Below are 27,960 nucleotides of genomic sequence, written 5' to 3' on the forward strand. Positions count from 1 at the left end.
AGTTGGGTTATAAGTCTTATATCACGTTTTTGACTTGTCATTGTACTCTCATTTCTGAGTTTGTACTATAAACATAAAGGCTATCGGTGCGCTGTACAGTTTGCCAGTTTTGCATTACGAGAAGAAAATATGGGTCTGTTCAAAAGAAACAAAGGAGAAGCAATCGTAACAAAACCGGAGGAGGGAAAAGGGAAAGTCGAACTAAAGCGACAGATATCACTTCTACATGGTGTGGCAATCATCGTTGGGATTATTATAGGATCGGGGATATTTGTTTCTCCAGTCGGAATTCTAAAACGCGTTGAATCGGTGGGTTTGTCCTTCGTAATGTGGGTTGCATGCGGGATATACAACACCCTATGTGCTATTTGTTATGCAGAATTAGGGACAACATTTCCTCAATCAGGGGGTGAATATGTCTACATTAAAAGAGCCTTTGGAGAGACAGCAGGCTTTGTATGTTTATGGATTAATTTCCTTCTGATATGTCCAGTTGGAATTGCAGCATCTGCCCTGATTTTTTCACTGTACATCCTAAAACCGTTTTTTCCTGATTGTGATGGGGTACCAATGACAGGCCTTGCTCTACTGGCAGCAGTCATTATCAGTAAGTATGAACAAAACTCTCAATTTCATGTAAAATTGCATATAGAACGGAATTACTTTCGTTCATGCATGTAGACATCCTATTCCCTTTTGAAATTCTTCCTTGGGACTCATTTATAAATGACATTTGACAATATCCCTTGGTCGCAGGGACGTTGACAAACATCCCAATATAAATGAGTCCCAAAGAGGAATCCCAAAAGGGATTAGTAGACATGCATGTGGGTTTTATAGTTTTGAAAGTGTAACATGAAGATGTGCTGTTAAGTAGACTTCAGACAATTTAGACAAATGCATTTACACCCCCTCCCCCTTCCTTGAATGCAACTTGTGCAATAAATGAAGTTTTTTATCTAGCTAAAAGCTTAAAGCTTAAAAAATGGTCTGTAGGATATTATATAGATAGTGTACAGGTGTATCTATAAGTATTAAGTTTTGGAAGTGTTACAAACTTGTAAACTTATAATCAGGTACTTGGCAGGGTTTTCTTTTTTTCAAGCTTGAGTGGTTGACGTTGAATGAAGGGTTAGTTAATCTTATCTTGGTTGTCCAGTTAGAATGACATTAACATACTGATATAGTATGACTGTGTATTTTTATACAAACAATGTTCATGCATATAACATATATTGGTAGTACACACAATGTTCTTTTTATGTGTTTGATTTATTATCGACTAGTATTCAAAACAGGAACCCAAAATATTGTCTTCTTATGGAATATCTCATTTACAGTTTGATTTTTTAGTTGACTTACAATTTATAATCTTAATGTCTGTTTTTCATTAAAAAAAAAAAAAAAGAAAATGATACAATATGATGAAATTGCCAATGATAATTTGTTCAGTTATGACCACTACAGAGTACCTGCTCCTATTAATGAAATGTCCTAGACACCCATACATAAACAAATCTATGTATACTTTTGTTTTGTTCTGATAGCTAGGGGCAACTATGTAAAGTATATACAACGTATTTGAATAAGACTTCACAGCTGGTTTGTTTCAAAAGTTTCAAAGTTTCATGGGTATGGTATCAGTACCAGGGTCATGGATAGGTATATATATCTTAAAGGGTTTTAATACTTTTTATATTTAAGAGGCGAATGGAAAATTTATTTACTGTTTAAAGTGGAAATATGCTGGATGTTAAATTTATTGTTTTCAAAACTTTGATTATGCATGACATGCAGGAGTTGTGTATTCATACTTTTTGAAATTAATCCATGTAAGTGTCAATCACAGCACACACCATACCTCAAAAGTGAGTGGGATTCCACACACTGGTAACACTTTGTGTGTGTTGTTATCGAAATTTGGATTGATTTTGATATTTCATCACCCTGCATACCTTTCAGTATACATACCCAATGCACAGTGTCCAACTTACTAATGTTAACCAACTCAGTGAGTGAATTTCACTCTGAACTGATATTGGCTCTACCTTCTTTTGTTAATCATACTTTTTGAATTTATAAAACCACATATGTTAAAGCATATATTAATGATAAAATTCCATGTATATCTAATCTTGTGTAATATATTTTTTTATTTAATGTTGACAGATGTTACTGGTTTTTAAATTGTATGATTTGATCTTACAAGTGTATTTTACTTAAGTACAGATGTACGTTTTAAATTGGTTCTACTGAGAATGACCTGCCACCTTTTATCATTGAAATATGATTGAAAAGACTCTTTAATATACCTCCCTTATATGTTTTTCCCACTCTTGAGGAATATGTCCCGAATCCCCCACCAAAGGGTACATAGTATATCTTGTGATCATCTTGACATTTTTTGTTGGCTTTTTCAACCATCAAAATGGCCTGTTTTCAAAAAAATATTTCAAATGACCAGTTTTGGATACCGTGTATTCACACAATTGCTCTGTCTTGTAGAATGATTTTTGAATATCAATATATAATATAAAAAAATCTGTCACCTCTAAAATTTTCATTTATATTGAATATGCATGAACATTTTCAGTTTTGTTAAAAAAATTGTAATGAATTTATTTTAAGGCTTAATACAAAGATTGATACATTTATGACAATACACATCAAGTGCATGGTACATGTACAATAGCTATATGCAGGGTTTTCCATAATTTTGTTAGTAGTAGGCTGTGTAGTGAAAGTAGGCGGCCGGCCTGCCGTGTACGTGTAGTCATGTACGGAATATTATTACGGAACTGGATTGGTGTAGGCGGCCAAGTGATCAAAGTAGCCGGTCAAATTGGCCGGCGACCGGCTCTTATGAAAAACCCTGTATATGACAAATCTTCTTAAAATCTAGGTAATTGTTTCTATGGCAATGTTTTATTTATATACCTGGGGTATATATATATATAAGTAGTCGCTTGACTAAAGTCCTAGTTCAGATGTATATATCCTTTTAGATATTTTGATCAAGTCGTTATAATAATACTCCTCTTTAACCAATTTTTATTTTAACTAAGTTACTTATTATAAAAATATACATATATATGTATATTTAATACTGATAGATATATAGGCTGTATCTATGTTCCAAACACATCAATATATATACATATAATTCAGAGGTTAATAACTTAACCAAATGTCCACCCTGGGTCATCAATCCTTGTATGGCTACATTATATGCATATGTACATTTACTTTATAGATAATAAAATGATCTAACTGTGTAACTGTGGAGTCTGCATGTTTTAGGACAAACTAAGGCCATATGTGTAATCAATTTGATGGATGGTGCATTGACACCCCCCTCCCCACCTACAAACAAGTCCTAATGTAATCCCCTACCCAGTCTTTGGGGAAAATTGCATCATAGTTAGTGTAAACAAGTCCATGTTGCATCATACCATAGTCTTTTTATGGAAACACTTTATGCATTGCATCATCTTTTATACATTTGAATACTTGGGTATTTTAACTTCCATTACTGAATAAGTGCTTTTACAAATTTAAATGTAGAGTTCTTGACCTGTACACGTTTAAATGAAGACTTCAAAAAAGTTGGAAGCCATTTAGGACAATTATAGATAATGTACATAATTAAAGACAATTGTGCCAAGTACTACAGTGTACATCTGTAAAAATAAAAAACATTGGGATCTTTAATTTTCAGGTCTAACAACCAGTTAAATAACAGCCGTTATATATACTTTGTAGATATACTGTAGACTGTGTTAAATATCTTTTAATAAATGTGTCATACAGTGTATATATGCCTGATATTGAAATGGTTGCAGCTGTTGGAACTATAACCCTGTTCATTTTTACATTCACAGGGAATCAATTACATGATACATGTGTGCAGTGGCAAAATTCATATATGAAACTTTGAGAGACTCCATACATGTATGCAAAGCAATATATACATGTATAGAGTGTAATTATAAGTTGTAAGCCTGGTTTAACAATATAGTGAATAATTTGATGAAAAACAAAAGAAATGCTCCTATGGTATTTCCAGCCAGTTATAGGGTATGATACTTTTCATATCATATATTGATCTAATTATATAATGTCCCAGTTTACCTGAAAATGACTGTCCTTCAATCGTGAATGACCTAGATGTTGATAGAACATGGTCCGATATCTTAATCAATGTAAAACAAACTTGAAAGTAACCACGAGTCCATTAAAGAATGTATAATTGTTTATTAATGCAACAAATTTTTTTTATCTCCTTCCATACCCATCTATACAAATTTGTTGTGGGGGGTAGGGAAAATGTGTCATAATTAAAGTTTTGTTTACACCAGTCAATGAATGAAGACTGTGTTAAAAGGACATCAATTTTCCATTCTTCCTTGTACATTGCCTGCATGTTTTATGTCATACAGATTGATTCATATTTTTCGTGCAATCCTAAATGTATACAGCATTTAATGTGGCAGGAATGAAGTTGTACTTAAAATGGAATATTGATCTCTAATCTTAGATATGTTACTGGTGATTGTTCATGTGGATTTCTAAATCTCATAGGCGGAATAATTTTGTTGAAGAATTTAGTACGTTGTAGACAACCCATTACCAAATATTTTTAGCTAAAGGTACAAAAGTTGTTTTATTGATGACTATGATACTGAGTTGAGATCATTACAGTCTTCAGGCTTCGACAGTGGTGACTTGGGATACAGTTGTAGCTCTAGTGTTAACAGGTAGAGCTGATGCAATTGTGTCACTTAATAGAGTGTTGTTTACGTTTGTGATTACATTTTCTAAAGAGTAACACCAACAGGAAAGGGTATTATCGAACAGGATGTCGTTTATGGTACATACTTCTAAGTAAAATAGTTCATGACTAAACCAAACATGAATCAACACTTCGAATGACAACACATGTACACCACCCATGTTGGTAAAAGTTTCTATATATGAAGGACATGTATTCAACATTACACTATCATTTTCATCAGACAAATGACTAGTATATAAAGAACATACATGTGTATAATGTTTTATATATATAATCTATAAGATGTTTAGAATTTAAATTCACAATTTGTTTCTTTGCTGGGGTTAGATACCTTTATATATTGCCCTGTAAACAGCCAAGGTAATTTTGTGACAAAGTCTTATTTTAGTAGGTTACAATACTTCACAGACCAACATGCTGGAGGGCCATCACATGTCTGCATGTGAGCAGCAAGGGTCATCTTATGGCAAAGTCATTTTTGTATGATGTTTCATATAATTGGTGATTACCTTACTGAACAATATACAGAAGGCCTGTCGTGGTAATAATCCTGGGATTGAGATAAAGTCACATCTTGTTCTAGGACACGATCATAACAAGCACATACATTGTGATCTTTGGCTATCTGAGAAAAATGTACTGCCACAAATAAATATCAAACTGCGAAACAGATGATGGTCTGTCGTGTCACCTGGTAATCATAATGCTAACTATTTTCTGTTTTTATATACATCAACATATTATATGCTATTGTTTGAACCATATTTCATTATTACAACATTTATTGTGTCAGTGAGTCCCATTTAAGTTTATCAGTAAAGTATGCATATTCTTATATAGTTATCACTCTTTTGTACACATGTGTGAAGAGGGTATGAATCACAACATACTCATACATTACCGATTAGAAAGCTGTTTACTTGTTTGTCAACTAGTTTCGTGTTTTCAGAGGCTTCATCAGGTTCATAACACCTTCGGACAAGCCAATCATCCGATGGGGGCTAGATCAGTCCATGTGTCATGTTACATTACTTCTGAGGTCAACCGAGCAATGAACAGATTTCTTTTTGACTAAAGCCACATACAGAATACAAGTATAAGTGGTTTTTCACTTTACCAAAGTATCTTTACTCTATAAAACTTATTTCTCTGGACATGGGCAATGTACATGCTGAATGGTTAATATAATGTACAGAATGGAATGATTTCAATGATACCTGAGTCCGGACTGGTCAACTTGCTTCACTTCTACAAACTGAAACATCCCTAAATTTGCCATTTGTTTATGTCCCATGTATAGTCTTGTTTGGAAACATTCCACCGTATACAAAACTATGCAGATACAATAATTACATAGTACAATAAATATTTGTTAAACTTTATCCTGAAGTCAATTTTATAGTGTCATTTTTCCATCATCGTTGCCATTTTCTATCATATTTTGCAGTTATATATATTGTCATTTACTGGAGAGGACAAATTAAAAGTTTTTTCCCTTTTGTTCCCATTTGTGTATGATCAAAGAATTATATGAAATATGCCTAAATCAAATCCAGCTCAAATTTAGGTTCTTTACCTAAGGTGAAAACGTAGCTGCAGAGAGGTTACTGGTTGGAATTTCATCGTAGTAGACATAATTACAAATTTACTTTGTGTGTCTCCATATTTTTGGTCATCTTTTGAGATGGTGTATATTTTAAACAAACACTGTGACAGTATGTATATTTTGATTTCAAAATTTCCTCACATCTTCAGTGAAGGAATATGGTTGCAACGTCAGATACTGAAATGGAGTTTGGTTGTAAGCTACTTCTTTAATGCTTAAACTGTTTTAGCAAGTCATGATTTAAAGCTGTGTAAAGACACTAAAACATGTGGAATAAGAATCATTCACACATGTATCATGTTTATGGTCTGCAGGTGAAGATAACAAGGTTATAAATTATACATTTTGCTTGGAATAAAAATGATATGTACATATTAATGACATTTGAAGACATTTTAAAGTACATGTCTACATAATTACATTTACAGCACAATTTATCTAGCCTTATGTATTTACTTTGCAACAAAATACTAGTAAGTTTTAGAAGAAAGTGGCAGAAAGGGATTTATATCTGGGATATCTTGTCAATTTAATAGATTTTTATTATTAGAATAAGCCCAGGAAAATTTCATTTTCTTTTTTAATACATCCTATATATAACCATGGAAATAAATTTCAGGAAACTTGACAAATTATTATTTTTTTTGTTTAAAATCTTCATGTGGTGAAGATACATGTATCTGTCCTTCAAACACTAAACAACAGAGTTTTGTTATAAATTTCATGACTTCTGTTCAGGGCATGCCAAATGCAATTAAAGTAGGTCAGAGTATTATGTCAATGTGAAGATTTTGAACTTAAGAGTTGTTGTGGTTGTCACAGTTTGTAGATTTATAAAAGACTTATTACATATATTTAAGATTAATATATACAATGCATATTAAACTATATATATAGCTACAAGAGATTTGAAATAAAGCCGAGGCTAAATACATCTATAGATTCTTGGATCAATCAACATGTATGTGTATAACAATACTAAGGATTGGAGTTATTTGTATTGTCTGGAAAGAGTTCAAGAATTTGGCAAGGACCGCTACTGGTTTATATATACACACGTCAGAGTATGTTTGTAAACAAACCCTTACTTCTACGCAGAACAGAACCTGTAGTTAAAAGTTTTTATAAGATAACATGTCAAGTAAGCATAAGTTCAGAGCTCACTTTTCAATAAGTATACCCCAAGGATAAAGAAAGGAAAGGTGACATTATTTGCATTATCTTGTGAACACATTGTTTAATAACAGTGAAAATCGGTCAAGAACAAGGCAATAGTTTAAATGGTCCGGTATCGAATGATGCATTATTGTATTGTGTGACAATGTTTTCTGGGGAAAGCACGAAACGGGAAAATATCGTGCACAGCAGTGTTGTGACATTAAGTTACACTGCTCATCATATCATTAGGTAGTCTTCATAGAGACACATCATTTTCAGATAATTTGTTAATTTCTGATAGCATTAAGCAATGGCATGGCTGACCGAAGTTCGGAGGGGTCAGGCCATTGCGATGATTATGCAAGGTCAAAGGCAAATACAGGTTGCCAGACATTTCGGTGTCCATATTTGCACTATAGAACATCTTGTTGGATGTCTAAGGGAAACTAGGCAGGTTGCTGACAGAACTAAGTCTGGGCATCTGCGCATGACGTTACAACGTAACGTATTCATCTTGTGCATTTGTGTAATCAGCACTTTACTGCCGCTGAATCTGCCCTTTATAGCATAACCATCCTATCCATGCAAAAAATGTAAGGAAACGATTGCAGAAAATTGGACTTTGGTCATGTCACCCTTTTGCAGGTCTGCCCCTTACCGTTGCTTGTCGCCAGCATCGTATTGCTTGGGTGGCGGCATGTGTCCATAAAATATTCCCATGGAGGAAGTGGAGGCAGGTCTTGTTTACTGATCGTTTCAGGTCACCCTGTTCTGAGCTGACAGTCGACCTTATCTATACCAAAGTTGTGGAGAACGTTTTGCTGACTGCTGCATGCAGAGACGCATAGGTATAGGGGTGGATCGGTTAAGGTGTGGGGAGAAATTTTACATGGAATTAAATCACTACTGGTTGTAATAGCGGGTAATGTAACTGCCACTAGGTATAGAGATGAGATCCTCCGACCCCATGTTGTCTCATTATTGCAGCAAAACAACCTCATATTCCTTTCTCACTAACAACAAAATCCACCCACTGGACTGACTGACCTCCTTACAGACCTATCCCCTATTGAGCACTTGTGAGACCAGCTGGATAGACAGGTTCGACGCCACCAGCCTCCTCTGTTATTCTGGCCCAACTGGATGCATGAGTGCAGCCATCTTGGAAGAATGGGCCAACATCCCAATGAGGAAAATAAATTATTGACTAGCCAGCTCTGACAATCAGTCCATTTAGATCTAAGATTACAGAGTTGTCTTTTAATTCCCTTCAATACTCCTAAATCACTTTCAGATACAAATCTTTGATTTTGCACTTTGTTCTGTATGGATTAATCTTCATTCTTAATTGAAATAATTGAACATTATACTTGATATCTTGCCTATAATCATCTCCAAAGTTTACCCTCTGTTTCTTTATCCCTTGAGTATATTTTATAGAATCTTGATATGAAGCTTGTGATTTGATAAGAGAGTTCTGATTGGCGGTATCCCAGATGAGTTTGCATTTCATACAAGGCTTATATGGTGGCAATATCTCCGTCTGTTGGTTTATGTTATGTAACCTGTACACTCTTTTTTGCAGAGTTTTTTCCCTTTATATATATCCCTTAAGTCACTGCAGCTGCCATTGAATTTTTTTTTCAAATTTTCTTCTCCAATGTTCCAATTAATGACATTTTTATATATACTGTTACAGAATGCAAGATAAACTAGTAACTGTAATTTGTGATTGCTCAAACAGATAAATCTAGTGGTGCCAAACTACTGTCTCAAAAGTATTACTGTATAAGTAGATAGTACTGTATAACTAGATAGTACTGTATAACTAGATAGTACTGTATAACTAGTACTGTATAACTAGACTGTATAACTAGCTAGTACTTTATAACTAGATAGTACTGTATAACTAGATAGTACTGTATAACTAGTACTGTATAACTAGACTGTATAACTAGCTAGTACTTTATAACCAGATAATACTGTATAACTAGATAGTACTGTTTAACTAGTACTGTATAACTAGACTGTATAACTAGACTGTATAACAAGATAGAACTGTATAACTAGATAGTACTGTATAACTAGATAGTACTGTATAGCTAGACTGTATAACTAGATAGTACTGTATAACTAGATAGTACTGTATAACTAGACTGTATCACTAGATAGTACTGTATAACTAGACTGTATAACTAGACTGTATAAGTACTGTATAACTAGTATAACTAGTATAGTACTGTACTTTATAACTAGTACTGTATAACTAGATAGTACTGTATAACTAGATAGTACTGTATAACTAGTACTGTATAACTAGCTAGTATTGTATAACTAGACTGTATAACTAGCTAGTACTGTATAACTAGTACTGTATAACTAGACTGTATAACTAGCTAGTACTGTATAACCAGATAGTACTGTATAACTAGCTAGTACTGTATAACTAGACTGTATAACTAGATAGTACTGTATAACTAGACTGTATAACTAGCTAGTACTGTATAACTAGACTGTATAACTAGCTAGTACTGTATAACTAGTATAACTGTATAACTAGCTAGTACTGTATAACTAGACTGTATAACTAGCTAGTACTGTATAACTAGATAGTACTGTATAACTAGACTGTATAACTAGCTAGTACTGTATAACTAGACTGTATAACTAGATAGTACTGTATAACTAGACTGTATAACTAGCTAGTACTGTATAACTAGATAGTACTGTATAACTAGATAGTACTGTATAACTAGAGAGTACTGTATAACTAGCTAGTACTGTATAACTAGATAGTACTGTATAACTAGTACTGTATAACTAGACTGTATAACTAGCTAGTACTTTATAACCAGATAGTACTGTATAACTAGATAGTACTGTATAACTAGATAGTACTGTATAATTAGTACTGTATAACCAGATAGTACTGTATCATCAGATAGTCCTGTATCATCAGATAGTACTGTATAACCAGATAGTACTGTATCATCAGACAGTACTGTATACTTGATAGTACTGCCCTTCTGCAGGAAATGATTTTTTAAGTGGTTATTTTGATCTGTACTTTGCTGGCTGGTATTGTATAACATATATAAACTACAAACATTTGACTGTGTATAAATATTATTAAAAATTTGACACCATATTTGTCATATGTAATTTTATTGAAGCTCTTTTAGTGTAAGTTTGCAAATTTGCAAAAAGAAAACAATATCCTGGTTTTGGAAATTGATTATAAAAATAAAACATGTTGCTTCAGCTATGAAAATTAAATATGTATGTGGGGGTAAAAGTGCCAGGATATCACACAATGAAAGTTCTATTCTAAAAATGTTACATTACTATTGGTGGTGGGGTCAGTCAGATGGACAGTTGCTACTTTTGTTATTGAAAGATCTTACAATTTAAACTTTGCCATTTATAGTGTATTGATGTACTCTATATGGACTGTTAGTGTATATATGGTTTTTAACTTTTTTGAAGCTGCTTGTGAAAATAACTTAGAGAAATTTACAAAAATATGTAAAAAGGATTTGACATTTTATAAAAGCAGTTGCTATGTTGTCATTGGTACCACTATGCTTAAATAGTACCTGGAAATTGATTCTTTTGACATTTTTCATGATTGAGGAATTAAATCACTTTCTAAATTTGAATGAGTTAGATGTGAGAAAGAGGTTTCTGGTATATGAAACAGTGAAATTTACCTGCACTACCTTGCCTAGTGCTAGACTTTTCTGTATTGTCCTATCTGTCTGCTACCATTACATGATATTTGGTGCCAAGTGACCTCACAATAAATCTGCCTTTTGAATTAGCCACATCTCTTATATTGAAATGTTACATTTCAGACATTTTGTTTGGTTTATTCAATATGCTCATCTTAAACAATTCGTATGTATTGAAAGCTTGTCACTAACTTTTTGATGGAAACTGGAGTAGGTGAAGCACCAATAGTAATGCATCAACACTTGAAATTTCCCCGCTTTTGATTTCACTGAAATATGGAGGGCTAACACAAAATGAGAAAAAACGGCAGTATAACTTGTGTGACTTTTGTGATAACTGGGTTTTTTTATCCAACTCGAAAGACAGATACATATTGGTTTTCTGACATATAACTGCATAGGGGAGGTAATCACACCAAATCAAAATATTTGGAAATAAAACTACTTGAGAAAGTTTTATGCAGCTTTGACACAAGATAAAGAAATGATGATCCATATATGTTGATAATCAATTTATCTCAGACTCAGGCTAACATTCTGCATTATCTCATTCTTGCCTGCGATGAAATTTTGTTACAGAATGTCAGCAGTTGACCGACAAAAATTGATTTCTCATACACGTACAGGTAACAGATACATTGTAAGGTTGTTCAGGAAGTTAAGGCATCATGCCAATATATTGATCAATGTTGCCATTTTTAGTAGACTGGTGATTATAGATTTAATTGTGATATTGCAATCACAAAGTGTATTTTTGTGACCTGTTGAGGTACATACACGCCAATGTTTTTGTGCATTAATTGCTTGAAAATAAAGAAAATCACTGCATGTATTTGAATATCAAGAAAAGAACATGAAATTGTTTCAAAAGCACTGAAGCACTTTGTTGAATAGCTATAAAAAGCAAAATGGTTACTGTTTATGACCACAAAACAATTTATAACTGCCCAACAAGGTACTCTGTTCATATAAACAGTGCATTGTAAAATTGTCAGAAAACTTACTGTTTGAAAAAAATGAAATCTTTTAATCTTACATTGAGATATATGGAATAAACCAAGGATAACTAACTACTAACTCATCTTTATTGATGACAAATTCACAAATCATACATTTCATTTGATAACTCCAAACAAAGGAACCCAGATATTTCTGTTACATTGGTTATAAATGCTGCAGGTGTGGCCATTGTCTACACTCCTAACACACCTTAAATATGTATACAGAAACATAAACAACATGTACTTAATGTTATAATGTAATACACAGGATGTCTTAAACAGGTTGTTTTATATGCATTAAAGATGAGAATTTCAGCCTTTTGGCAAACTTTTTCTAGATTAAAACAAATTTCACCTTTGTTTTTTAGCCAAAGTTGATGTTCATGTCTTATTTGCACAAAACCCACATTTTACCATTACAAAACAAAGCTATCACATATGTTTATTTAGGAATTGTATATTTTAGTACATGCAACAGAAGGCAATGCCATAGGTGCAGTAGAGACACTGATTGTATAATATGATAACTTGAATGTTAAAAGCAAAACCATGAAGTAGAGTACTTCAATTTCCTCAGGCAAACTTTATATGAATCCAGTAAAAATAAATTGCACAGCCCTTTGATTAACGTACCAAGCAAAATATCTTGTGATAATTGTAAAACATGAAGGACAATAAATATGTATTTTACTGACTTCCAGTCAGAAATTGTATGGTATCACAGGAAATTTAATATAACATGAACTGACATGATATTCAAATTATCACAGAAATGAAAATTCTGCATTGTCACTTCAGAATTTACTTGTGTAATGGAACTTGTATGGGTCATCCATAATAATGATGATGTCAAGGTAAATGTTTAAACATTCGTTTTCAGTATTCAATTACAAAATGTCTTTCACTGAACTTCTAGACTTGATATGGATTTTTTAAACATGAATTCAGTTGAAAGAAATGTCAAATGGATCTCTAAAATATATTTTTAGTCTGTCTGTTCAAAAATTAAAAGTCAATTTGAAGGCAGTGAGTGATATGTGCAGTTTACCAAGGGGAACTAGCTCTGTCCTTAATAATTTAGTTTTCTTCCTTGGTGTTGTCATTGCTGTTCATACTAAAGTATAGGATATGACCTTCAGGATTTCTTGTAAATCATACTATGGATCTGAAATTAAATAAACCATCTTTTTGCTTCATATATTTAGAGAAAATTCAACTTTGTATAAATGACATTATGATAGTATTTACTACCCTCTTCCCCCTTTCCACAAAGAAATTAGAGGGGAGGGGTATACTGGAATCAGTCTGTCTGTCTATCGGTCCAACCATCTGTCCGACTGTTTGGGCAACTCTTCCTTAACGGTGATATCAATTTCCATGACACTACTCAGGAATGTTGAGGACCATGTTTAGATATGCTTGCAGTCTTTTTTCTCTGGCAAAATATTGGTTGTCATGGTAACCAGTTGGTATAAACAGGATTTTGTTTGAAAATTTTGCCTGGATAAGTTCACCTAAACTAATGGATCAGTTTCATTTTTACAACACTTTAAAGCGGCTATTACCTTAGATTTCAACATCGGGAAATGGAGAGTTCGGCTTATGAATAATAAAATATATCCATGATAAAGGGATACATGCGCCTATCACGTCAAATTTGTTGTTTTTGTACATATTTTAGGCGTCGGAACATTGTTTATCTTGACTATTGTTTACAAACATGTTCACGCTCGGTTTATTACGAAGAAAGTCGAGTGGGTCACATGGCTTGTCACATGACAAAGTCATTTACATCCACCGCAAAGAAAAAATTGATTACGAGGTAAACAAACCCACATGTCTTATGTATGACACTTACTTTTGCGTTTTTCTGCTAATTCTTGTTTGCAGTGAGTGAAACTTGAAATTCACTTGCCCAAATCTAATCTTCACTCACCCGAAGAAAAAAAGGCAACAAAACATAATTTAAGGAACACAAATTTTATTATCAAATTCTATATCAAATGTTTGAACTCATCACTTGCTTTTATTCTTTTACTCATATTTAATTCACTGTTAACGCGAACGAGAACATCAACTTTTTAACAGTAACTACGTACACAAAACAAACTTGTTTGCAATATTTGTGGTGATGTAATAGGTTTTCGCATAGTCTGGATCAGCCCGAGTCTTGACACGTGGTGTAAACAAGGATACAACATCAATGTATCTGATCGACTATCAGTGGATTTAAATTAGTTTTAAGAGTGTTTAAGTTGATAAACGTAATTTATTATGGAATATTCAATAGTCAGAACTACAAATTTCACTCGCCGGTAGGACTAGTAGCTGAAACAAATCACTCGCCGCAAGTAGCTTTGACTCATCTAGACGAGCGGACGAGTGGATTTTTCTTACCCTGCGATAGTAAATTCAAGCGAAGAACACAACTATTTTCATTCAACATTTATCTCATAACACTTTTAGTAGTGTTGTTCATAACATATTCACGTGTCAAACACTGGATATTTGATTATAATCCATGACAGGCGGATATGTTATAATTATAGGGCTGACGTTAAGCTTACCAGTCAAGCAGCAGCTTCACAAATTCTGAATCTGTATTCAGTCCAAGATCCTCCTTCATCTTTCGCCATCTATTGATCTCCTGTTTAATATAAATTCTTGCCTGTCCTCTTTTCTGGTCTGACTCCTTCCTCTTAGCTTTCTGGCACTTTCTGTAAGTTAACTTTTAGGGCCGCGTCGCCTTTTCGTATTTGCGTCCGCCATAATGCTTCTTTTTAGATTTATACGCATGCGCAGCATCAGGGTTACGAGCGGTAATGTATGAATTAGATCAAGACCGCAATGTTTACATTCTTTATTTTTTAGATATCAATCAAAAATGGTTGCAGTGACTTTTAATTTTAGTAATTAACAGAAAGTCTTAGTTTTTTGTAACATACTATTTTATATCTATTTCTCGTAGCTTTTTTAACATTATAGTCGCTGTAATGTTATGTACAATGTGTAAATGTGCATGCATCCCTTTTTTTTAAAAAAAAGTGTGGTTGCCTCAGTGATGGGTCATTATAAATAGGATTTTTGATTGAAAGTTTTGTCAGGACAAACTAGTGGATCTGTTTCATATAGTAATGATAGTGACCATGTAGGGGTGTGCATGCAACATTTTTTTGCCAAAAGATTTGGTTGCCATAGCAACTGTTTCATATGCATGATAACTTATCAGTACAAACATGTTTCCCATTCTCATTTTTTTGAAGAGTTTAACAAGTTGGAATTTACATATGCATACAAATTTAGTGTAAGTTTGTAAATCCATTCAAAATACAGTGTCAGTTCTATAAAACTGCATTTTGTAAAAGACAGGAAGCAGCGGTAGGGGTATTAGTCAGCTGTTTTTTTTTCAGTTCTAGTTAATTGCATGTTTTCCTATTTATGATGTTATATAACTCATACAAGACATATTTATAACATGGTTGCAGGGCAACACCAGACTGTGTTGTTTTATATATGACTGACCCTTGTGGTACATAACTACTGGTAATGTTAGATATCTCAGCTGTTACAGAACAAGATAAACAAACTAATTAATATCAAAGTAACTAACATGATCATTTGTACTGGTGTAAACAAACTGTCTATATAACCCCCTAAAATTACGCTGTATATATCCAGTCACAGACAACATTGATACACCGTCTACCTAATTCTCATGCTACATGTACATGTGTATTTATAAATACATGTTAGTTTTAGATGAAGTGTCACCTATAGGCCAATTATGTTCATGGTCAACATATAGCAGCAAAAAAAAGCAAAATTCCTGAAACTAGCAGCAATTACATAGCTGCACATACATTAAAGGGCTCACATAACATGTTATATAAATCCATGCGAAATACCTTGACTGCTGTGCAGTAGTGCAATTCAGATGTTTAAAAATTAAACCTACATTTTTTAAAACCTAGTTTTCACGATATCTAGTCTAGTGCCCCAGACCAGTAATCATAAAATAAATCCTGTGGCCTTGTTTGTGTAGATTTATATATAAATTATTTAGAGTTTGAAATGGTTTTAAAAAGTCCTGTTTCAATTATTCTGTCATGTAATTTATGACATATAGCAGTACTTCTGTAACAAAGTTCTTTCCTTATTTCAATGCCTTTGCTTCGAGCTCAGGACCTCTGGCTGACAAGCCTGATGCTCAGTCAATCAAGCTAAGGAGTTCTCTCTAGCCAAGCCGTATATTGGGACTGAAAGTTACCAGGGTTACATAGTTCCCCTCCAGGAAATAACTCATACTCAAGTTTCCAGGGTTGTCTGTGGAACAATGCTAAGTATTATTCCCAAGTCCCTATATGGGCAACAATGTAACAGGGGTCATTTCTAATTTCAAATCCTCAGCCAATGTTTTAACTCAAGACCTCTTGCTCAACCAATCAAGCTACAGAGAAGTTCTGTATTGTCAAGCTGTATATCGTGGCTAGTTTTTACCAGGATTACATGCTCACACTCAAGGAAATAACTCGTCCTCAGTTACCAGAGTTGTCTGTGGAACAATACAAAGTATTATTCCCTACATGTTATATGCGACAATGTAACAGCGGTCATCTCTTTTTCAATGCATCCACTAAGATTCAAACTCGGGACCGTTGGCTTACTTGTATGATACTCAACAGGTCGAGCTGAAGACAAGTTCTCTCTAGTCTAGCATTATATTGCAGCTAGTATGTACCAGGGTTACACTTACTTTCAAATTAGTACATCAAGTTCATTGCCTGTTTTGTCTCTTTCTCACTATATATAAGAATATCACTAACTTTTTTCTGTTTTTCTGTTTGTTTCTAGATATAGCAAGATACGCCCCTTAAAATGATTATAAAATTGAATGTTCGAAAACAAACTCTTTGGATAGCAGTGACAGGAAGTTACCTCCCTTGAAATAATGGTACAATTGAATGTTAGCAAACCAACTTTTTGGATAGCACTGACAGTGAGATGAAACTAAAGTTTTATATTCCTTTTGTCTAATCAGACTAATTATGCTCTTTATGCCACCATCGTGATTCGTCATATCTTGCTAGGTAAGCAACAAAGGGTTTGGTCCACTACTCGCTTACTCCCATAATGAGGCAGATCTCTTAACTTTCTTCTTGGTTGACAGTCATTGTTTGTATTTAGGATCTGTGATGACTGCTTGATTGAACTTGATTTTTTTTGTTTTACAGCCCTGCTGATCCTAATCAACATGAGAAATGTCAAATGGGCAGCCAAAGTACAAGTGATCATTACAGCCAGTAAACTTATTGCTCTTGCAATCGTTATCATCATCGGCTTCATCTTTATCGGCAAAGGTCAATATTTTCTTTATTTTTGTAAAAATATTGCAAGGATTATGGTTTATCTGTTTACATGTAACAGGTACATGTATAGTGAAACTTCGCTTCAAGACCATCCAGTCCCTAGAAATTTCTGTATGTGCGTAAAACTTCACTTTGAAGACTACCTAGCAATTAAGACCACTTTTTAGAAAGTCCCATATACCAATTTTGCATTGAATTTCACTTCCTTAATTAAGCAACTGACCAGTCAGTGTATCCTTTTGTGTACATCTGCCGTATATTTAATCTTGTTAGCTTTGTTTGGGTGTTAAACTTTCCACATGCAAGCACTGTGTGTTTCATATTATGAAACTAACATACAAATTTAATGTGTGAAAAATTGGCAGCTTGAGAAGTTTGTTCTCTTGGCCATACTCACTATTCAGACAACCATAATAATGACAACACTTTAGTCCAGTCCCTAAGGTGGTCTTATTAGTGAAGTTTCACTGTACATGTAATACCTTACTCAGAGTGTAAATTCATGTCAATTTCCTAGGAATTGTCTTTCTTATAATTTTGTGTATGCTCATGCAGGTGAGGTTGAAAACTTCGAAGACCCATTTACAGGCTCCGATTACAGTGTTGGTGCCATTGCTATTTCTTTCTATTCTGGATTCTGGGCATACAGCGGATGGTAAGTTAATCTCACATAATCAAGATGTTCTAAAACTTGGTGCTAGGACGTAGTGAATTTTTAGCGTGGAGGTGTTGTTTTCCTGTCCTTGGTAAAAATCTTTTGTGGCAGTATTTTTTAATGCAATTTTAAGATAATTGGACAAGATTGTTATGAATGTTTGAACAATTCAAAGACAAGAGAAAAAGGCAGGAAAAAACACTGTTACTAATTTAATTTTCTTGTTACTGGTGTGTCCTACAGGTTCTAGGTTTGGGTCAGCAGTTAACACTGGAAGTAACAGGTAGTAAAGTATATATTTCATATAGTTTTGATTGTATTTCAGGAGCTATCTGAACTTCCTGGTTGATGAGCTTGTAGAACCAAACAAGTAAGTTGACATGCGAGTGATTCTGTGTGTAATACTAAAGTTGTAATGTGATGCCGGTTCAATCTAGGGTAGTGCAGCATTACAATATCAGGACATCATATTTTATAGATAAAGTTTTTTATTGACCAACAGGTTTGTCTACGTTCATTAATTTCAGCTCAAAAGATGTATTCAGCTGTTGTTGGATGCAGATTTACTATTCAAAGCAATTCAAAGATATATAGTTGTAATGTGACTTTATGGTATAGAAACAGATGTTACATATACATGCACTACTTATATATGCAAGTTATGGATTATTGGAAACTTCATAAGCTTGAATTCTTAATCGCATATCCATGTCAGTATTTTAAAGCATCAATATTTTTTATCATACCTGGCCCTAAGAGCCAAGTCAGCTTATGCTGTGGTGCAGTGTCTGTTGTCGGTCATCTGTCTGTCCTTCGTCTGTACGGTGTCTACTCTTCCATTTAAGTGACTTCTTCTCAATAACTAATAGACGAAATCTCAAAAGAAATCGCATGGTATTTGGCTGTTTGGTTGCTAGGATGAAGCCCGACAAAATTTGCAAGGAAGAAATGACCTTGACCCTTATTCAAGGTCACAGGGGTCTAATTTGTTTAAACATTGAAACAACTTCTTTTCACTAATCAAAATGTGCAGATGCTTGATATTTGGCTGACAGGTTCCTATGATGAATCTTGACAAAGTTTGCAAAAAGAAATTTCATTGATCCTTATTCAAGGTCACAGGGATTGAAATCGTTAAAAACCTTTATACAACTTCTTCTGACTAACCCAAAAAGCCCCAGAAGCATGATAGCTGGTAGGCATCTGGAATGAAGCCCGACGAAGTTTGCAAAATAGAAATGATTTTGAACCATATATTGTAGGTCACAGGGATCAAATTGTCAAAACCTGTGAAAGACTTCTTCTGATATTAACGAAACATCCAAAAAGTAGGTTATTCAGTGGAAATGTGTTTCCAGGTAAAAGTCGCACAAATTTCAAGAAAAAAGAAAGGACATTTACCTATAATACAGGTAATAAGTGTCTACAAATTGTTGTGCCCACTTTGAATGCCAGTTGTGTTTGTGTTGATATATTTGTGATAAACACCAATTCTAGTTTTGATGAACATTGAGTTCCAGGTGAGCAATGCGGGCCCATTCAGCCTCTTGTATTGTTATTGCAGTACTTAAGATTTATCATATTTTCATGATCTTTCATTTTAATGTTTTTAGATATATATATATATTCATATGCCATATGTAGATTTTTGCACATTACAGATGTTATTTTAATAAACATACATTTGTTATATTCATATAGTCTTTATATCTTGGGGCTGCAACACCTAAATTGCTAGTAAATGCTAAGTATGTCATGTTTTTTTCCTCCAACCATATGTGCTCAACAGGTTAGTAGTATAATAAGCCTGTGGGTCACTATCCAGTCTCTCATAGAAACGGAAAATTTGTTTTAACTTTAATAGGTTGGAGATAAAGGTTTAAAACTCCCTGATTTAACACTTCATTGTATACCTAGTTTTCAAGCACTCTCCTATATGAATATATTGTTAAGAGTACATTGAACCCCAAATTGAAAAAAAAACAAGTGGGCACACTGATTTCTGCTTGTTCATGATTTTAAACATTTGAGATCCTATATAAATAAGTATTAATGGTGACGGAATTCTTTAATATGTAAATGAAGAAGATTGACTCGACTAATGATCAGACACTTATCAGCTGGCTAAGGTAATTGTGAATATCTAGATTTAAGAAACTGTTTCTTCCTGATTAATGTGGCAATGAGCTGTAATTTCTGACATGCAAATTATCATATTGTATATGTTACTTTTCTTATATCATAATATATTTTAAATTCAGGAGTTCCACATTTCTTATATATATATATCATGATGTTTGTTTCATTTGCACTTCATTAGCTTGATTGTGGCTCTGCACCAAAGATATGGATGCCCTAGAGTAATCAGTTGTCTGACTGTTGGTGTGTGGGTGAGGGTGCGTGTGTGTGTGTGTGTGTGTGTGTGTATGCGTTGTCTCTTGTTCTGTCAGGTCAATTGTACTCAAACTTTAACCAATGTTTCATCGAAGAAAGTGGTGCCTTGGAGTGATTTTCTGGGTCCTGAGGTCAAAGGTCGGGGTCAGTGTTACTACGAATAAAAAAATGTATTCATGCAAAATATCTTCCATTCTGAATGGTTACTCACAGGCTTTCTCCTTCGTCTCCTCACGGGAAGTGCTAATTCTCAATTTTTTTTCATGTTTAGAGGTCGAAGATCAAGTTTACCATTTCTACAAATTCAAAATGGAAATAGTGAAAAAATGATCATACCTGAATGTTATTCATGACATAATGAAACATGCACGACTGAAATCAAATAAAAAGTCATCCAACCATTCACATAAGGTTATCAGGTCAAAGGTCAATATCAAATTTGAAATATTTAACTGATAAATTTTTTGTTACGACACAATGAAGCATAATTGGTTGAAATCAAATGAGAAGTCGCTCGATAACATGCAGGTCATAGTTATCAAATTTAAAAGTCGGACAACATTTTACAGACAAATCATTGTGTCTAGGAAGCAATAAACAAAAATTCAATATCACTGTGACACTTAATTTAGAGTCTGACACAATGCATGGCCCGTCCTTACATGTGCTAGCTTGTTTTAATGATCTATCAAATATGAAAACAAAGTGTGTATGCCCTATGATCTTCTTATTTCGTACACATGAAATAAAACATGTGATTAGGATAATGGATTCTTGGAAGTAAGGATATTGCTTTGTAGTCATATATACTGTAAGTGCTCTCTTGAGAGTCTATCTTTCAGTAGCCAAGATTTAGGTCAAATCACTACACAAAGGTACTGGTGAGTTCATGGTAGAGATGACAAAATTTATTTTTGAATTTTCAGAAATTTGCCAAGAGCTATTGTGATTTCTATGTCCATTGTCATAACAACATACCTGGCTGCCAATGTTGCGTACCTGGGTGTCCTCACCCCAGGACAGATGATCCAGTCTGAGGCTGTAGCTGTGGTAAATAACATTCATGCCCCGTTCTGTACTCTGCATTAAGTATTCCCACTACAGCTATATTGTCAATACAATTAAAAGAAAGATATATTAGATAGCCAAATCTGCCAAAATCTTAATGCCTATCACTTCATATGTCAGTTTTTCTGGTATCATCATGTAAGTTTGAAATGATTTAGATACAAATCAAAGCTGAAAAAAATCATAACCCTGAAATTATAGATTTATCATAGATTTGTCTGAATCGAAAAAAGGATTATAATTGAGTTACGCTGTCACTTCATATGTCATGATAATGAAGTTTTGGTTGGCAAGGATTGTTTTGTTTTGGAATGTCATTTGGTCATGCAGCCAACCATCAACTGAGGTATGGAAATCTACATATCAATCAAACTGTCTGGAATCTGTTCTATGTTTGAGAAAAAATAAACCTTTTGTGTGGAACAATACTTGTACTTGTTACATTTTAGACATTTGCGGAGAACACAATGGGCATGATGGCCTGGCTGATGCCGGTACTTATTGCTCTGTCTGTATGCGGCACCATGAACGGCTGTGCTTTGTCTATGTCAAGGTAAAGTTGACCAGTCCTGGATTGCTGTGAGGTGTAGAGTGTTCAGATCCTGGTGTACAGGGTTTTCAGCTCCTGTCATCCTTAGAGATTTTGTGTTGTTGTTTTAAACTGGGTTAAACAAGTATCGTTGTGTAAATATTATTTCCAGGGAAGCTGTTGATTTACATGAAATTTAAACGAGACACCATTGTAACATAGATGAACTTTGTAAATCAACAAAGTTACCGTGAATGTAAACTAAGATTGTAAAATCTAGTTTACATTTGACATACAGATCATATAACTTTGGCCATGCTTAAATATCACTTATGTTTAAAGTATCTCCTGATTGTTCACTTTGCTCGGTCTGTAAATAAGTTATCTGGTATGTATGTATTGAAGATCAGTTTTACACTTCCCAGAAGTTTATAGTGCTATCTCTGTCATTACAGGTTGTTCTTTGTTGGAGCCCAAAATAAACAGATGCCTGCCTTTATGGGAATGATACAGTACAAAAATATGACACCTTCTCCTTCTCTTCTGGTCATTGTAAGTGAACGCACTGTTTTTGTTAGCTCACCTAGTCAGAAGGACTGGTGAGCTGATGTCACGGCATGGCTTCCGTCTGGCATTACGCATCCGTCAACTGATCATTAATTACTGAACAGATGAACCAAGTTTGTATAAATATTGGTTCTTGGCCTCTAGGAACCTGAGGGATGGGGGCCAAAATGGGAAATCTAATAAGTTCTCTAAATATCTTTTTCTATAAAAAATGATTGGATTTAATCCCAGTGTGGTCCGAAGCATTCTTTAGTGAAGGAAAGTAAATTTTGAATCAATGATAGGACTTGGCCCCCTTGGACGGGAGGGGCATGGCCCAATAGGGGAAATGGAGCAAATTTTTTAAAATCTTACTTTCCCTTGGATTGCCAAAAAGTTTGCCTGGAGTATTCTAGGATGAAGGGTTATCATTGTGATATAGATTATGGGTCTTTGTCTCTTAGAATGGAAACGAAGAGCTCCAATAGGGGAAATGGAGCAAATTCTTTAAAATCCTACTCTTCCTGTAGGAATGATTGAATTATGCCCAAATTTGATCTGAAGCATTCTTGGATTAAGGGAAGTCAATCTTATATTATTAATGGATTTAGGCCCCATGATGATGGAGGGACTTGGATTCCAAGAGGGCAAAATCATTAAAATCTTACTCCTCCTGTAGGAATCATTGGATTTTGCCCAAACTTGGTCTGATGCATTGTTAGATGAAGGGGAATCAATGTTGTATAAATTTAGATCGGGGTCCCCGTGGGAGAGGGACCCTGGGTTTAAAGGCGGAAAGAGAGTAAATTCATTTAAATCCTACGCTGCCTGTAGATTGGATTTTGCCCAGATTTGGTGTGAGGCATTCTTAGGTGAAGGTGAATCAATTTGCCCAATAGCAGAAATAAAGAAAATTCTTTTAAATCCTGCTTCATTTGTAGAAATATCTGGATTATTTCCCAATTCGATGTGAAGCATGCTTGGGTGAAGGGGAATCAATTTTGTATAAATGGGTCTCTGCCCTGTTTTGTGGGAGTGCCTTGACTCCGTCCTGATTTGGTCTGAAGCATACCTCATTGAAGGGAACCTAGTTTTGTACCAGTAATCTTGATGTCAGAAATATGGGGTACAATAGGAAAAATGCAAGTTCTTCAAATTCCTTCTTCTGTACAAGAATATTATCCAAGTTTGGTCTGAAGCAAATTTCATGAATGGTGAATCTGACTTGTGTTTGACCACAAGGCTGGAGCCTGATAGGGAAGTTATTTCAGAATTTTTTTGTCATTTTTCAAATTCTTTGTGAAATGACTGAATAGCTTAATTAGCCAAGTGACAACTCTATATCACTGGTCAGTAATTAAAACTGACCTGTGGTCCTTGGTTCAGTCTCCTCTGGTCAGTAATAGGGGAGACTATTGAGGCCAAAAAAGCTATCAGGATACCAATGCAATAGTATAATTACTGTCTCACTAACATTGAGATAATCCTATTTCATTGTTATATTATCCCAATAGTGTTTTTACCTTTAAAATAGGATTTTTTAACTGGGAAATAAAAAAAGGTCACTGACCAATTAAAGGTATCAGATTTATTTACATTATTGTTATACAAATAAGTAGGTTGCAATCTGATATTTGTTACACTTTGTTCTATTTTTGTATTATTTATTTTAAACGTACCTAAACATGTTTTTTTGTGATATATGTGGTGAAACTCGTCTCGACTCCAGACTGCGTTTACAATAAATTTAGTACCAGTTTCCTCTTTATTCTAAACATTTTTTATGTTATAAAAGGTATAGGATTAATTCAACAATAATATAATTATTTGTCCCAAAGACACTTTCATAAATAAAGAAATTCAATGCAGGCATTGGGCAATAACTGTATGAACAATTTTGCTTTAAAGTAGCATTTTTGTATAGTTAGAAATATCAACAATTGATAATTGTACAAATTATACCTGGCAAGATCTACATTAGGCTAACCACCTGTTGCTGGAGTGAGCAAAGCTATTGCTATACATTGAAAAGTTGACCTATCGTTGCACCATTAGTCAGTAACTATAGCACTCTCCTTTCATAGCTCCTTGTGTCCTGCGTACATACTTAGTTGAATATCACCCTGGTCATTGTATAGTTTTGACTGATTTTCTCTCTCATACCTGTCTCATAAAGCCATTTATGTTGTAGCAATTTTTTTGGTTGTTTCATTATCATGAAGGAGTTTTCTTTGCACCATAAAAACTTTCTAATACATAAATAATGTTTTTGTTTTTGACTCCTTTGACGATTTTGTTATCATTACCAGTTTACTTTCACATATCTCTGCATTCATCTTTAATACTGAAGTAATGAAATAAATGTTTTCACTTCTATATGTTAGTACATTTTCATAAAACTTTTTTGATAATGTTCTACTACTACTTAGGATTTGTACTCATTAGTAACAATGTATTTGTTACAGCTTGTGATGACCCTAATCTATACCTCCACCACCAACATTTTCTACCTGATAGAAATGGAGGGCTTTGGCTTTGCCTCTGTGTTGACCCTTGTGTTTGGAGGACAAGTGTACCTGCGCTTCAAGGAGCCGGACATTCCACGTCCCATCAGGGTACATCACTTTGATACTGCTGAAACATTTCTTTTGTTTTTGTACAATAATAGAGCCCAATTTTCTTGTACTCTTTGTGAGAAATGGAAATCAGAATGTCTGGAGACACTAGTAGTTGAAATAACTTACTATAACTATACTTGAGTATCATCTGTTCCTAAACAGTTGATAATAGATTACCATAAATAATGCTGGTAATTTTTTCACAGGTCAAATTTTTCGCAATTTTTTTTTAAACAATCAATTTAAGTTTCAGTGAGTTCAAATTTAGTGATCTGGATGTGTCTCGTTTCACAAGTTAAATTTTCATGGTAATGCCAATACACCATGAAATAGAGAAAAAGTCATCTCGGTGAAAATAAACTGGCTATTCCGTATTAACTGATAGGAATATATTGTAGGAAAGTATTCACCAAATTATATAAAATATACTGGATATTTTCTGTAAATATCAAGCTGTGTACAAAAGTAGTATATTCATTCAATTTCTGATGAAATTTATTGGAAAATTGGGGATGTGAAAACTTATTTTGTGGAGTGACATAACCTCAGGTGAAGATCTGATGTGTGTAAGGTATATAACACTACTTATCCTTGGCAGTTTATGATTCTGGAGAGTGTTTTGTCATGATTGCATCCTTGGGCAAGATACTTTACTCAATTATAATTATTGCTCTGGATGGCAAGTGACGGGCCTCCTGTATGTTGTTCGTTGAGGTAACTACCAGAAACTACCAGGAGACTCCACCTTGAAATGACCTTGGCTGTTCACGCGGCATTAAACCCAGCCAACAAAGAAACAAAATACATACAAAATAACCTTTCTATTTGCTACAAAATCAGTAACTTTTAGAAAGGTTCATGCAAAAATCGATCGTTCCTTGAGATGAATGTTCTGTCATAGATGAAACCAAAAGAGTAATATCAAACAGGGCGATAGCTTCACCCTGACTTGTTTTAGCTATCCAGATACTCAAGTTTAGTAAGAAGACAAACAGTGAAATTGTGTGTAGAGGTAAAAAAGGTGACACTGTTTAGATGAGGCTTACTGTGTGTTTACAACTTAATAATGTTACTCTACTGGTCAAAATTTGATCTCTGATCTTATTCCCAAGGTACTTAAGTTTTCTTATATTTTATTCTGTCGGCTGTCACTCATTAACATTTTCCTTTGTTTACAACAGGTGATGAATTGTTTACAAGATGTTATTATAAAAAGTGGAATACTCCTAACAAGGGTTAGGGGGAATCTCATATTGACTTAATAAAGGAATAGCGAGCATGTCTTCTGAAAAGGATTGCATCATTAGTATTTTCACACATTTCATATATGATTGATGATGTTGCAATGCATTTGCATGGAGTTCAGTTGAAAATATGGTAGATATTAAGTGATGAATCACTCCTTTGCGGTGTAGGCAGATAAACTTTCTGCTTATTCTCAAAATCTGAAAGGTTGTGTTGAGATTTCTTGGTCTACATCAAACAGAGGTGATAGGTCTGTTATTTCTACTTTGTGCTTGTTGAAATTTACAATTGAATACTTTCCTCTTTTTCTTCTAGGTACCAATTGTTCTGCCAATTTTCCTCTGTCTAATCAGTGGATTCATTGTAATTCTGACATTCTACCAGAAGCCTGCAGAGAGTTTTGTGGCCCTGTGCCTGGTTGCTGGAGGAACAATCTCTTATCTAGTACTGCCGTACCTGCCAAAACCGATCACAGACAAAATAGGTTTGTACAGTTTGGTGACTAGTATGTTAACCCAGGAGATTATCGGTATATTGGGCGGATTCTTCGATGTTATTCTACTGAGGGGGTATTGTAAAGACAAAAATAGATCTGTTGCCCTCATTGCTTGGGATCTTTATCTTGTTTCCATCTCAACACCTGCCTTCATCTGACCTATTTGCCCTGTGACCCTTTGTAACCTATTCATTGACTGTTTGTAGTGTTTTACTTTTAATAGTGTATTAGGTGCAAGTAAGAATTATACAATATTGACCAGTTGTCTCATTTAGCATGTGACATTTAGTGACCTATCTATTGACCTTAAAGATGTTTAAATGAAAAATATACCATGCTGACAATTATTTTAATCGATTAGATGCACTTCTTGTGTTTATGTCCCTTTGTCCATCTTAGAATAAAGGTTTGTGTTAAGACCATTAAAATTTCATGTTCAGAAAAACATGATTTAAGTTATTTCTGCAGACAGAATTTTTCATTGTGGGCTCTTTGATATCTCAATATCCAATAATTAAAGCAGGGGCAGGGACATGTGTGTTAGGCAGATTATCTCACAATTGTGATTTAGGATAAAGCAGTGAAATATGTGTGGCAAGAGTGGGATGAGTGCTGTATGCTAAATATTTTTTCTGTCAACAGATTCATTCACATGTATAACTCAGAAACTGTTGATGGTGCTGCCTCCAGACAATCCAGATGAGGTCAACTGGGAGTGAGCTGGTCGCCTGGAATATTAAATGAGGAAAGTT

General features: G+C 34.2%; 1 protein-coding gene across 1 annotated transcript; it reads left to right on the forward strand.

Moving 5' to 3' along the window:
- Positions 1-27,944, forward strand: LOC132560276 (large neutral amino acids transporter small subunit 2-like). The gene is made up of 10 exons (XM_060224937.1): positions 1-607; positions 17,523-17,648; positions 18,213-18,312; positions 18,638-18,682; positions 21,633-21,756; positions 22,224-22,327; positions 22,759-22,855; positions 25,315-25,464; positions 27,028-27,196; positions 27,851-27,944. Exons 1-10 carry the CDS (start codon positions 130-132, stop codon positions 27,925-27,927), a joined length of 1,470 nt encoding a protein of 489 aa, XP_060080920.1. The 5' UTR covers positions 1-129; the 3' UTR covers positions 27,928-27,944.
- Positions 27,945-27,960: the final 16 nt, after the last annotated feature.

The sequence above is a fragment of the Ylistrum balloti genome, unplaced genomic scaffold (assembly GCF_031769215.1).
Source record: "Ylistrum balloti isolate Yb309-2 unplaced genomic scaffold, AGI_CSIRO_Ybal_v1 Utg371040, whole genome shotgun sequence".
In the NCBI taxonomy this organism is placed as follows: Eukaryota; Metazoa; Mollusca; class Bivalvia; order Pectinida; family Pectinidae; genus Ylistrum; species Ylistrum balloti.